This window comes from Sinocyclocheilus anshuiensis, unplaced genomic scaffold (genome assembly GCF_001515605.1).
Source record: "Sinocyclocheilus anshuiensis isolate Anshui unplaced genomic scaffold, SAMN03320099.WGS_v1.1 scaffold2477, whole genome shotgun sequence".
Lineage (NCBI taxonomy): Eukaryota > Metazoa > Chordata > Actinopteri > Cypriniformes > Cyprinidae > Sinocyclocheilus > Sinocyclocheilus anshuiensis.
Window position 1 is genome coordinate 552634 of NW_015554065.1, and position 15449 is coordinate 568082.

The window sequence follows — 15449 nt, forward strand, 5'->3', positions numbered from 1 at the left end:
ACATATAAATGAGCATAATTGCATATTCAACATAGTAACATAGATGATATTTTACAATAATATATACAATTAAATTTTTGTATAAATTAACACATTTATTCAGTATTTAAATACATATTTTATTTAGTTGTCTTAGTTTTATTTTTTACAATTACCATAACTATACATATCTGGAATATATGTATTTTATAATAATTATATATTAGAAAGATAGACAGATACATAAATAATAATATAATAATAATACAGAAATAATTTATTAAATTGTTTATATATTAATAAATTTTATTCAAAATGTCAATGAAATGCATAATGCATAAATATTTATTTAATATTTTCATATTTTTTATTTAATTACTCTATACTTTTATCTAAAAGATATACCCTATAACACACACACACACACACAGACACATTATTAGATATAAAGATAGATAAACAGATAGAAATCATATCTGACGCAAGTGTCTGGTTGTCCTCGGTGACCCTTCCTCGACCTCTGACCCAGTATTTGCGTAACAGACAGAAATGAGGAGTGACTGAACCCAGCCAGACTCCAGCCGCATGCATAGCTGACATACTTATACTCGTTGCACAAGCACATAACGGGGGAAAAGTGCACAGAGGAGGAGGAATAAGAAAAACAGATCAAAGAGAAGCCAGAAAACAGAAAAAACTCGGCTGAGCTGCAGCTGGCGGGCTGAACCGTGGATGAACTTTACACAGCGTGTGAATTAAAGATGAAGAGAGCTGCAGAAGATTCCAGAGCGGAGCGACTCGTGTCACTGGAGGAATCTTTATTCTGACTTTATTCAAACCGTCTTAGAGGCAGCGAGACGGTAAACAAGCACTGGAGCAAAATCTGTGGCTTTTAGACTTGACTCTATTCAATTTAATGCTGTTGATGTGCAGGACATTATAGAAATAGATCTGCGCTTATATAACATTTATGACCCTGGAGCACAAAACCAGTCATAAGGGTCAATTTTTCGAAATTGAGATTTATATATCATCTGAAAGCTGAATAAACAAGTTTTCCATTGATGTATGGTTTGTTAGGATAGGACAATATTTGTCTGAGATACAACTATTTGAAAATCTGGAATCTGAGGGTGCAAAAATATCTAAATATTGAGAAAATCATCTTTAAAGTTGTCCAAATGAAGTTCTTAGCAATGCATATTACTAATCAAAAATTAAGTTTTGATATATTTACGGTAGGAAATTTACTAAATATCTTCATGGAACATGATCTTTACTTAATATCCTAATGATTTTTGGCATAAAAGAAAAATCTATCATTTTGACCCATACAATGTATTGTTGGCTATTGCTACAAATATACCCCAGCGACTTAACACTGCTTTTGTGCTCCAGGGTCACATTTATGGTTACTTCAATAAGCAGAACAGACCTGATTTCTGACCCAGAAACCCTTACAAAAGTACCGTGGTGGTACCATGGTAATACCACAGTAATTTGTTATACAGTAGACACTGATACAGAACGATCCCATAATTGTTTACCACTGTATTTTCTAAGTCTGACCATTCCTTTTCCAAACAAACAACAAAACATGATAACACCATGATACCATATGAAACACAGTAATACCACGGTAATCTGTCCAATATCATGGTAATACTTACACAATGTCCACACGGTAATACCATGGTACCATATCCAAATAACACGGTAATACCATGGTATCTTCTTTAAAAATCTGGAAAAGGTACCATGTTGTTGAACGTGTATCATAGTAATACCATGGTATTTTTCCAGACAACACACCAATACCATGGTAAATCTCCACACTTCAGTGTTTTTATTTTATTTTAGTATCACTTATATACTATTGTGTTTGTTAACATTTGAATTAGATTTTATTTTATATTTTGTTTTCATTTTAATTTCAGTCATTTTGTGTTTTTGTCATTTTTATTCATTTTTGGGGTTTTTTAATGTCAAGTTTTTGTTTTTAGTTTTAGTTTTAGTTATTTGAATACGTCAACTTACACTAAATGAAAGTTTAGTTTAGCTTTTTATATTATTTTAGTTTATGCCTATAAGTAATGAAATTTTTTTTTATTAATGTTTTAGTTTTAGTTAACAATATTAACCCTGCCACACACCATGGTAATACCATGGTACCATATATCAAGAAAAAAAATACAGCAATACCATGGTAAAAAACATGACATTTTCTTGGTGCATGTTCCAAAAACCATGATAATACCATGGTGCCATGTTAAAACCATGATGATCAGTGACAAAACAACATGGTAATATCAGGGTAAATGTTCACACACCAAAATGTCTCGTTAAAAAAAAAACAACAAACATAAAATTACCATGATACATGTTCAAAAACCATATTATAAAGCGGAGAGTTCCGGTGCTTGATTCTGATTGGCTGAGCCGCGTTCGAAGCTGTTGTAAATGACTCTACAAAGTAACACTCCTAATAAGCAGAACAGACCTGATTTCTGACCCAGAAACCCTTACAAAAGTACCGTGGTGGTACCATGGTAATACCACAGTAATTTGTTATACAGTAGACACTGATACAGAACGATCCCATAATTGTTTACCACTGTATTTTCTAAGTCTGACCATTCCTTTTCCAAACAAACAACAAAACATGATAACACCATGATACCATATGAAACACAGTAATACCACGGTAATCTGTCCAATATCATGGTAATACTTACACAATGTCCACACGGTAATACCATGGTACCATATCCAAATAACACGGTAATACCATGGTATCTTCTTTAAAAATCATGATATACAAAATAACATGGTATTACTATGATACACGTTCAACAACATGGTACCTTTTCCAAAAACACCGTGGAATATATATATATATATATATATCTCTGTTTGTGTAATACCATTATACCAATAGTATCATGGCATTACCATGTTTTTTATATATATATATATATATATATATATGCTCTATCAAGTGATATCGGATGAGTGAAGCCTGGTGCTTTGACAGCTTTCATGACACGCAGTTACTCTGAAGCTGGCATTCAGACTGTTAAAGTGGAGCTCCGTTCAGTCAGACGAGCTTTTATGTTTCTTTCAGTCGTCTGTGTTGAAAATTAGATTTTACTCAGTTCGGTGAGAGCCTAGTCGATCACCATCGTGCCTAACAACGCCCCTTAGCTGTTATAAATTCACTGTAAACCACGGCTTCTTGGGGCTTATTGCTTTAGTGCATGTCCAAAAAACATGGTAATACCATGGTACTTTTTTGTTAGCCAAATAATTAATTAAGAAGTCATGTGGTTATGTGTGTAAATGAACTACAAACCTCTGGAGAGCAGGAGAGGAATGGTTTGATAGCGATGTCTGATTCGTGAACCTTCAGGTCGTGATCGCCTAGTCCTCGAGTGATGCCGATGGTGGCCAAAACATGAGCCTGAGCCACAAAACACAGCAGTTAACTTAGGCCAACCCAGTTTACTTCTGTAATGTGATGCATTCCCTAGTAAAACTAAATATTCAATGGACCCTTTGCAAAGACCCGCCCCCCCTTAGTTACTGTTGCTATGTCCTCGAGTGATGCCGATGGTGGCCAAAACACGAGCCTGAGCCACAAAACACAGCAGTTAACTTAGGCCAACCCAGTTAACTTCTGTAATGTGATGCATTCCCTAGTAAAACTAAATATTCAATGGACCCTTTGCAAAGACCCGCCCCCCCTTAGTTACTGTTGCTATGTCCAACAAGCCATGGTGCTCTCACGCTAGGGCTGCACAATTAATCGAATTTCTAATCGCGATTACAATTACGACATCGTTCAAAGTCCACTTATGTTATTCTGCATGCTTAAGATGCATTTTTTTGCGTTTTTAGTATAATATTATAATAGCATTCATTTTTTACTTTTTTATAATTTAAAGAGACCAATCCAATACCAATGTATAGTTGACATTTGAGGCTATAGAAAGACTCTTCAGTTAGAGGGTTTTCAGCTTGTTTATTTTCATATAAAAGTATGGCATGCAGTTGCATCAAACAATGGTATAGACATCCTTCCATGTAAATTGTGACTATCGTAATTAATAATAATTACAATTTCAAGGGAATAATCGACAATTATGATTTTTGTCATAATCGTGCAGCGCTATCTCACGGCACACGTTCTCACACAGCAAAAAAAAAAAAGAGAAGACTGATGACAGACCAAACAGAGCAGGTTACTTTTGGTATGAAACAAGTCTCAGCTTTCAAATTTGGTCATTTTTTTTAATAAATTGCATTTTGTGGCTGTTTAATGTGTGGTGACAGATCGCTGCAGCACGTGAACCGATCATCTCTTCTTCTACTAGTTATAGCACAAAATAAACATGAATGAACCGCTTGTTTCAACTGCGGAAAGACATCAATAAACCATATTTCAAGTTCAAGTCCACCGACGTTAATCTACTCTCCATTATGATTGGTCAGATCGCCTGTCAATCAAACTCCCAGGAAAGGGTGAATTGGTTCCAAAAGGGGGTTTTCACAGTGATTCCATAGAACCACCTTTTTTGGTTCTGCAAAGAACCTTTCAGTGTGAAGAACATTTTAAAACTCTAAAGAACCTCGTAAGGTTCCATGGATCGTCATGGAACCAGAGACGCCAATAAAGAACCTTCATTTTTAAGAGTCATGTAAAACAAACCTCCCAACAAATTTCCTCTAGTACAGAGGGAGCGAGCAGTTTTTTTCCCCACAGAATGCCACTGGCTCTGGTTGAAAACAACTAATAATACACATGCCCTCAACCAGCTGCTTCCTCAGACTCCCTCGTGCTGCCGCCGCAGAGTCGTTTTTGATATCTGCTCCCGCCGAAGCCTCTAGCCTCCCACAGACGGAGGAGAGAACTGAGCGTTATCGAGTCCAAGACGAGACGAGATGGGATCGGGATTCAGAACAGATGCCTTGTGAAGCTGAGACCTCCTTGAAGAAGACTGGAGGCCGATCTCCTCCTGGTTTCAGCCGTCACAACAGACTGATCTCAGTTCAGCACCACAGACTGAACACATTAACACCCCGACTGGAGCACGAACGCTCACATTTAATACTAGTGCTGGAGGCTGAAAGGAATAGTTCAGCCAAAAATTCAACTTTCTGAAAATTTACTCGCCCTCAGGCCATCCAAGATGTAGATGAGCTTGTTTTTTTCATCAGATTTGCAGAAATGCAGCATTGCGTCACTTGCCGTCAGAATGAGAGTCCAAACAGCTGATAAAAACATCACAATAATCCACACCACTCCAAGAAAGAAACAAATCCATCATTAAGGCGTTTTTAACTTCAAACCATAACTTCTGGTCAGGCCATAATTCATAATAACGCTTCCTCCAGTGAAAAAGTCCATCTCCTGTTGTCTCTCGCATCAAAATCCAGCCACATATTTGTTTAGAGCTGTTTTAGCTTGTAAACAGTGCTTGATCTGCGCAGATTTCTCTCCGTTATTATGGATTATGGACTCGTATTTTGGCTTAAAGTTAAAATGCCACAATGATGGATTTGTTTCTTATAAACACGCAGCTTTTATCTTCTCCAGATGTTAACTAATGGACTGGAGTGGTGTGGATTACTTGTGGATTATTGTGATGTTTTTATCAGCTTTTTGGACGCTCATTCTGATGGCACCCATTCATTGCAGAGCATCCATTGCTGAGACACTGATGCAGTGTAAATGAAAATTATTCGTCAACGACATTTTTTTCACTGACGACAACGAGACGATAACGAACTAAAACTCTTTTTGAATGACAAAAACTATGATGAAGATCTATTGACATTTTCGTCAACGAATAAAGAGGAAGAGATTCATTCAGAACGAATCTTCTGCGTGGTTCGGAGGTTAGATGCATACATATGAACCGGCGGGACATAAGCTAACACACACTTGCTGCACGTCGCATAAAACATTCAAAAATGTCAATATGTGGGAGTAAGAGAAGAGCAGACATATGGATAAATCTGACGATGCAAGAGAGAACTCAATTCGGTCCGGTCTTCTGAGCGCAGACACTGAAGTGTACACACACAGAAAGCGCCTCTCACAGCGCGCGAGTACTCTTTCGAGTCGCATGAACGGAGAATTACACACAAAATGATGTCGAATTGTCGATCAAACCTATATAATGATTTCGTAAATGTTAGAGAAATGCTTAATAAATGCATTACACTGTAACTAAACCCATTCGATTTTAGCCGACTAAATATACTGTAGATTTAGTCGATTAAAATCTTATGATATTTAGTCGACTAGAACTGGACTAAAACTCAAAACAATTCAGATGACTAAAATGTGACTAAAACTAAATGGAATTTTAGTCAAACGACTATGACTAAAACTAAATCAAAATTTGCTGTCAAAATTAACACTGCAGTGATGCACTGCAACATTTCTCCAAATCTGATGAAGAAATAAACTCATCTACATCTTGAGGATGGCCTGAGGGTGAGCACATTTCAGCACAGAAAATTTCATTTTTGGGTGAATTATTTCTTTAAATACTAGTATTAAGGGTAACACTTTACTTGAAGGGGTGTGCATAAGACTGACATGACACCTTCAGTGATGAGTGACTTACCGTAGCAAACACCACTAATTAATTAATCACCCATTTCTGCGGTGAGAAATGATAATGCATCTTTCTGCAATCTCTTGGTCTCACTGACACAAAAACAACAGACGTGAAATCTCACAGTGCAAACCACGTTCATATTCGCGCTTTTTTTTGCGCAGCTCGTCAGTGAACAACGGCTCTGTGTAGTTAATGCTGCTCAATGTGAAAGCACGCAGGTGATGGAGATTTACCGCTGATTACAGAACCGGCTTTCTGACAAGATGCGCACTAAATATCGCATGCGATTTATCGTGCAGCCCTAATATGATGGTTTATTCTCCAAATCTGGCAGAGGAATCCAGAGTGTTTTTCAGCTTTTAATTCTTTCTTAAAGAGAAAAACAACTGAAATAGCCTCTAATCTCTACAAAATGTGATTCACAAACACATGAGCGAACTGACAGGCGTTTGGTCTTGATAATATCAGCCGGAAAGGAAAGTCTTCTCAAACACAGAGCAAGGTGTTACATTTTAATGGAAGATTATGAAAACTATTTTCTTTACAATAAAGTGCAGTTATGAATTGTGCACAATAAGTCTTAGAGCAGTTATTGATGGTAAACAGAGACAGGCTGACCTAGACGACATACAGGACACTAAACTTGTTTAAAGACGTGTAATTAACAGTAAGACGACCTCCTGTGACCGCGTCGACAGTCATGAACGAGCGAGCTGTGATTTCTGTCAGCTGTGAAGCGTCTGACTGCCGTCTTACCTTTTTTCCTTCTCCGTATATGAGTGGAAACTTCAGATCTTCCTCCTGGACTGTTTTGTACGCCCTGTGCAAAATAACACAGCAAACATTAAACAGCAGCTGAAGCTGAAGCGAAGAGAGCACATCTGAGACTTTTTGGAGTCAGGAAGTTGTTTTTTGCAGGAAAATTTATATTTTTATTCAGAAAAGGTGCATTAAATTGGTCAAAAGTGTCAGTGAAGACATTTATAATTACAAAAAAAATATCTATTTCAAATAAATATTGTTCTTTTGAACTTTCTATTCATCAAAGAATTATAAAAAATAAAATGCATCATGATTTTCACAAAACTATTAACTGTTTTCAACATTGATAATCAGAAATATTTCTTGAGCAGCAAATCAGCATATTAGAATGATTTCTGAAGATCATGTGACACTGAAGACTGGAGTAATTATGCTGAAAATACAGCTGCGCATCACAGAAATAAATTACAGTTTAATATATATTCACATAGAAAACAGCTATTTTAAATTGTAATAATATTTCTACATTTTTCTGATTTTACTGCATTTTTGATCAAATAAATGCAGGCTTGGTGAGCAAAAGAGACTTAAAAAAGAACATTTAAAATCGTACCAACCTCAAACTGTTGCGTATATTGCCAAAAATAAATATTAATTTCAAATTGCTTTCTTTCTTCAGTGAAACACAAAATAAGAGATTTAAATAATGTATGGTCACTCTTTTCCATACAATTACAATAAATATGCACCAAAGCTTTTGAGTTTCAAAAGTGTTCATAAGAGACGAAGCAATGACTAATTTGTGAATGAATCATTCTTTTATGTCAGATCTTTTCATTGTTTCAAAGGTCACAAAGCCCGGAAATTTGAGTCTGCTTCTCATTCAAATCTATTGTACGGATACAGAAGACTTGAAATACAGTGCAGGAGTCATATATAGATAACTGTTAAGATGCTTTTGCATCCTTTTTGAAGCTTAAAAGATTGGGTCTCCATTGACTGAATACTTTTGTCCATGCAGTTACAGAGTAATTTGGGTTTGGAATGACATTGAGATGATTTTTAGGTGAACTATTCTTTAATCAATTCAGACATTCGAGCAACTAAACGCATATGATCAAATACTGCATATGATTCCTGGATGCAGCAGCACTCCCACACGATTCAGCATCCCTGTCTGACAGAGCAGCGCTGCATCTCTGATGAGCTTGTGAGCTCAGTTACATCCCAGAGGACACACACACAAACACACGCACACACACACACAATCTCACACACACTCACTCACACAATGATCCTCTCACTTTATTCAAACCAATCAGATCCTAGCGTCGAACTCAAGGTGAATCACGCACAATTGTTCACTGACCATTTGATGCAAATTACATAACAAGTCCATACTCGTGGATAGACAGAAAATATGATTATATCTACACACATTTCCAAAAATGTATTGTGGAAAATATCGTGCAAAGGATTATATATATATAAATTGAAATGTACACAATTCTTGTTGACATCTGTACAAATATACAAGATAATAATTATTCGATTTTATTGATTAATCATATTAATTTTTATTTTACTTAATAAATAAAATAAAAAATGAAAATGATGATAATATATTGTTTTAATATGTAAATATAATTGTTATTTTGTAACAATTTAAACAATGTAATTTTGTTTTTCGTGTTTTTCACAGTACCACAATACATTTAGTCAATTTCTGTACAAATATACAGATCATATTTATTTAATTCTATTGAAAAATAACAGTAAACAATATTTATTTGAATAATAATTAACAAATATTAATTGTTTGTGACCAACCAGTCTTTTTTTACAATACCACACTAAGTTTACCACAATAATTATATGATTTTATTAATTAATAACATTAAGTATTAAGTTTCAGCAATAATTGTTATTTTACTATAATAAATAATACATAATAACATAATAATTATTACATGTATTGTATCAATACTTATTAATTATTATATTAATACAATAATTATAGATATTACTTGTTTTAATTTATTTGATTAATATTTTATTGATTAATATTCGGTACAATTTTATGTCATTAATAATTGTTAGACTAAAATAATAATTAATAAATATTAACCTAATTATATATAATATATTACTTTATTTTTATCAATAATTATTATATTAATATAGTAATTATAGATATTAATTATTACATTTTATTGGATTAATAATTAATTATTTGAGTTTCCGGTCTATTATTGTGGTATCGTGATAAAGGCACATAAAAACTAAATGAACTCTGATTGTCTTCCTAAGTGAGCAAAATAATATGAATTGATGCTGATATTCAAAGATCTGACTTCTACTCGGAAAGGGGAACTCACCATCCGTTCATGGTGAAGTCTCGGTACAGCATCCGCTTCCCGAGCTCTTTTTTCGTGACCCTTCTGGGAAACTCCAAGTGTGTGAACTCGTTTCCCAGCAGAGACGGCTGCAGGTGAGCCTGAGAGAGGAAGAACAGTGTAAATCCACAAGCGTGCAGGAACGCAAGCAAACCTTGACAGAACTGCATGCAGATTCCTCTCACCAGGAACTGAAGTCTCTGGCGCTCCGATTCAGGAGTGAAGGAGCTGGACATGGGAATGATCTCTCCTCCACGGATGATCAGAGCCCTGAAAGTGCACGACATTCAGCGCTTACTGGAGAAGAGCTCACAGAATCATCCAGAATTCAACAGAAGAGAACGCACTGAACAGAACAGAGTGCAGTGAAATATTATTACAATTTATAATAACAGTCGTCTATGTGAATATCTGTTTATTCATGTTCAGCATCATTCCTCCAGTCTTCAGTGTCACATGATCTTCAGAAATCATTCTGATATGCTGCTCGAGAAACATTTCTGAGTATTATCAATGTTGAAAACATTAATATTTTTTTGGAAACTGTGATGCATTTTATTTTTCAGGATTCACAGATGAATAGAAAGTTCAACAGAACAGCATTTATTTGAAATAGAAATCTACTGTAATAAATACTGTAATAAATGTCTTTACTGTCACTTTTGAATATGAATTAATAATGCGTCCTTGCTGAATAAAAGTATTACTGACCACAAACTTTTGAACGGTAGCATATGCATTATTGCAATTATTATTAATATATGTCATTCCTGTCCAGGGTTTATGAAGGTAAATTTAAGACTTGTTAAGAGCTTTTTATGACCAAATAAAGTCAATTTAAGGAAAACTGAAGGAAACACAATACGTCAATATGGTATTGAATATGTAAATATATTGTATTAGTAATGCTAATTTTAAAAAAAACACAATTTCCAACTTTTTCATTAATTTTTACAAAAAAAAAAAAAGTTTAAGGCTTGAATATCTCTGCTCACAAACATTAGAATATGGAAATAACTTTTATTGTAGCTTCAGATGCAAAACAGTTCTTTTTTTCCCCAGTGCAAATGTAGAAAAATATTCTTAAATCAAGATACATTCACTTGACAAGCAAAATTACTTAAGATAAGAAGTCTTGTTTTCTAAGAAATTGATCAAAAAGTTATGATTGAAATGAAGTTTATGATTAAAATGAACACATATCTTCCAGTGAGCTTAATTCAAAGGGAAATCGACTTTTCATCCCCCACTGACAGTATTTGTTTTAAACAAACTCACTTAATGTTGTTCAATTTCTCAGAAACCAAGACTTTACGTTCAATTTGCATCTCAAGTAAATGCATCTTTATTTAAGGATGCTTAGATATCTGTACTGAAAAACAAAACTGCTGAGGAGGATGTTTATTTGTTGCAATGCATGCAACATTTAATGCCATTATGATTTTAAGACTTCCTGCTGTGATTTAAGACCTTTTTAAGCCTTAATTAGTGGAAGGGTGAATTAAGACTTTTTAAAAACCCGCAGAAACCCTGCTATATCTTTCACCTAGACAGAAGCTCTCTTACATGAGAATAAATGTGGTATGTGATGTGGTTTGGTAATATTCAGTCTCACCTGCTGTCACCGGCATTGGCCACATACAGTTTTCCAAGTAAATACACCACCACTAAAGCAGTACACCCTCCAGATATAGAGTAAACCATCCTCTCTCGAGAAATATGAGCGTCCTGAGAACACACGAGCACACAGAGAACTCAATCAAGCTCAGTAAAACCCACATGAGACTGGATTCAGTCGACATTTAAGTGTAAAACACATGCTCACCAGACTTCATTTATGCTCACCCAAGGCTGCATTTATTTGATTAAAAATACAGTAAAATTGTGAAATATTTTTACAATTTAAAACAACTGTTTTCTATCTGAATATATTTTGAAATGTAATTTATTCCAGCGATGCAAAGTAGAATTTTAAATCAGCACAAGCTCCGCCTGCCCTCTAGTGGCCATGTGAGTTTACTACAGTGACTGATCCAAGGACTCACCATCTCCTTAAAGGCATTCTCTATTGCTCCCACCACCAGACTCTCCTGTTTGATCTTCTTCTCCATGAAGAACCGCGGGGCCATTGTATTAGGGGACCCCGGGGCCCCGGCGGCCCCTCTGAGCGACGCGGCCCGTGACAGGCCTCGCTGGGAGCAGCCGGCAGACGGGTGGAGTTGGTGGATGGGGTTCTCCTCGCCGAGACAGGTGGGTGGCTGCAGAGACGGGTTCTGCAGGATCTCCAGCACCTCCTGCAGCTGCTCCTCGATGTGGAGGTGGAGGAACTTGGCTGCGAAAACCGCGGCTCCGGAGCCGCCGTGACCGTCAAACAGAGCCCAGTAGTGGAAGTTCTGTTCCTTCACCTCCTGCACGCACACATTCGTGGAAACATCAACATGCGCAGCGACCGTCTAGAAAAATGTGTTTTAAAAACACACGAAAGCCAGATTTTCTCAACACACTTTTAAAAAGTGCACATTATGTTTTAATCTTTTAAAAATGCACTTATTTTGATGTGTTGACTAACATACTAAAGCACATGGAAAAGACTTGATTATATTTTGTTATTTGTGGCCCTGCAGCACAAAAGCAGTCTGAAGTCGCTGGGGTATATTTGTAGCAATAGCCAACAATACATTGTATGGGTCAGAATTATACATTTCTCTTTTATGCCAAAAATCATTAGGATATTAAGTAAAGATCATGTTCCATTAAGATGTTTTGTAAGTTTCCTACTGTAAATATATCAAAACTTAATTTTTGATTAGTAATATGCATCGCTAAGAACTTCATTTGGACAACTTTAAAGATGATTTTCTCAATATTTAGATTTTTTTGCACCCTCATATTCCAGATTTTCAAATAGTTGTATCTCAGCCAAATATTGTCCTATCCTAACAAACCATACATCAATGGAAAGCTATTTATTCAGCTTTTAGATGATGTATAGATCTCAATTTCAAAAAATTGACCCTTATGACTGGCTTTGTGCTCCAGGGTCACATTTGTTAGTACATTTAAAGTTAATATATTTTAAGTGTACCAATTTGCAACTTCATCACAAATGTGTAAATACAAATATTACTAAATGCATGACATACAAGTTTGAATAGAAATGGCATTAAAGTGTATTTTAGTTTACCATAAATGCACGTTCATCAGTACTTTAACCATATTTCAAAAACAATTATAAAACTACACTGAAGTGGTTCAAGAAAACGCTCTAAAGTTCAGCTAACTGCATTCAATATATATTTAAACATTTTCACTAAGTTGCATTTAACATGCAATTAAACCGTAAAAAGTGTCTCATTTCCTTAAGTCCTCTTTTTAAAAGTATGCCAAAATGTACTTGTTTTTCACAAGGGTTCGACTTGTTTTTTTTGCATGATTAATCACATTTATGCATATCATTCTAGCAAAAATTTTCAATTGTTTTTTTTTTTAATTTATGTCTTTCTGTTAACATTGACATAAGCCAAGAAAAATAATATTGACCTGTAATATCCCAGCCTACGCTTCTTGATAAATTTAAAGCCTCACATTATTTACTGATGAAACTATGAAAACATAGATTAAACAGCTTGATTCATATGGATTCGCCTTGACCTTTTTGGATCGTCTAAGTTTTGGACTTTCAACCTCGCAGGTTTCATTAAAAATATACTACATTTGCATTTTGAAGATTAACTAAAGTCTCGTGGGTTTGGAATAGGGCTGCACAATATATAAAAATTAAACTTATATCAGGATATGGCTTAGTGTGAGCGACAGGCTGTGATTTAAATAAATATATGCATGAAGCTCAGCATTTACACGTGTGGTTTATGATAGTTTGATTTCAGTTGCGCTTCATTCTGAAACTGGCAGCGCATATCTTCATTCACCAGCAACCCGTCAAAATAAAAGCTCTATGGTTTACCATTTAAAAATAAAGAACATAGATAGATAGATAGATAGATAGATAGATAGATAGATAGATAAAAAAGGATGGATGGATGGATGGATGGATAGATAAAAAGGGATGGATGGATGGATAGATAAAAAGGGATGGATGGATAAAAAGCGATGGATGGATGGATGGATGGATAAAAAGGGATGGATGGATAGATGGATGGATGGATGGATAAAAAGGGATGGATGGATGGATGGATAGATAAAAAGGGATGGATAGATGGATAGATAAAAAGGGATGATAGATGGATGGATGGATGGATGGATAGATATATAGATAGATAAAAAGGGATGGATGGATGGATAGATAAAAAGCGATGGATGGATAAAAAGGGATGGATGGATGGATGTATGAATGGATGGATAGATAGACAATATACAGTATAATCACAGAAAAACTCAATATTGCAATGTAATTTTTTCCCGTATCGGGCAGCCCTAGTTTGGCACCACATCAGGGTGAGTAAATGATGACAGAGTTATGACGGTTCCTTTAAAATCAACACAAATGAGGCACAATGGACCCTTTTCACATTTCCGGGTTTCTCAGCAGCGGAAGTCATCATAGATGGGTAAATCGAAAAAAATTGAGACTGATAACGGCAGTCAGAAGAGAGAACGAAATTTACCGTCCCTCCCATAGACGCTGCATTAGAAACACCCTCGCATTAGCGTTAACTGTTTTTTGTAATTTGATGCAAAGGTGATATAATACAAAGAATAGTGTTATAAATGTAGATACATTTAAAAAAAAACTTTCGAGGATTTACGATGCTGATGACCGTTAAATGCGTCAACACAGTCTTGTGAAAAGGGTCCATGGACATGTCTGAAAACACATGAATAAGAGCCGTGGCAGACGCCTCACTGTGCTGTCGATGCACTCCAGGATGTCTGCGCTGGGCAGCGAGGAGCGTCTCCTGGTGGGCGTGTAGCTGGGGCTGGATGGGTCTGCGGGTCTTTTCTTGAGCTCTACCACCTCACAGCACGCCTGGTCCTCATTTAGGGCACTTTTACCTGCATTGATCACCCTGCAGAGACACAGAAGATCATCACAGTTTCTTCGTGAACACAGCCTCTATATATCTGCAGGAAGTCAGCTTTAACCCAAAGAGACTCAAGGGCTGAAAACTTGGCACAATGATGATGGAATAGTTTGTCTTGCTCAACCTTCATCATCAAAGCTTTTCGAGCTCCTAAACGCTTCTGGATGATGCACGACTGCCATAATCTCCTCAGATGAGTCACAGCGTGAGACTAAAGAGCAGAAGAGCATCTGATAATTGCCCCCCCATCACAACAGGGTTTCCACGGAAACCCATTCCTGCATCCTCATTTATTAATGAGGATCTAATGGGAGTCCTGAGAGGAGACACATGTTATTCTGCAGGGACATTTGTGACGTCTCACTCGTGCTGCTGGAAATGCTTCTTCTTATGTAGAAAATGCGCCTGCTGGATTTAATGAACAACATTTCTCACAACCAATCAGATTTAAGTCGCAGGTTCAGGGTTTAAAACCCTCGCATCAACCAAATCTCTGATTCCTCAGACTTCTGTTAAATGCTCAGCATACCACGGATGGACGGACAGACAGACAGACAGATAGACAGACGGATAGATAGATGGATGGATGGATGGATGGATGGATGGATGGATGGATGGATGGATAGACAGATAGCAGATAG

At 36.1% G+C, this 15449-nt stretch overlaps 1 protein-coding gene across 1 annotated transcript in view; it reads right to left on the bottom strand.

Moving 5' to 3' along the window:
* Window positions 1–15449, bottom strand: part of LOC107668653 (protein phosphatase 1H) — a 22313-nt gene that overhangs the window by 4171 nt on the left and 2693 nt on the right. The window contains exons 2-8 of the mRNA XM_016460598.1: window positions 14631–14793; window positions 11812–12174; window positions 11382–11494; window positions 9952–10036; window positions 9749–9867; window positions 7365–7428; window positions 3332–3439 (exon numbers count right to left, since the gene is read on the bottom strand). Coding sequence (XP_016316084.1) covers window positions 3332–3439; window positions 7365–7428; window positions 9749–9867; window positions 9952–10036; window positions 11382–11494; window positions 11812–12174; window positions 14631–14793 — 1015 coding nt within the window. The remainder of the gene's footprint in view (window positions 1–3331; window positions 3440–7364; window positions 7429–9748; window positions 9868–9951; window positions 10037–11381; window positions 11495–11811; window positions 12175–14630; window positions 14794–15449) is intronic.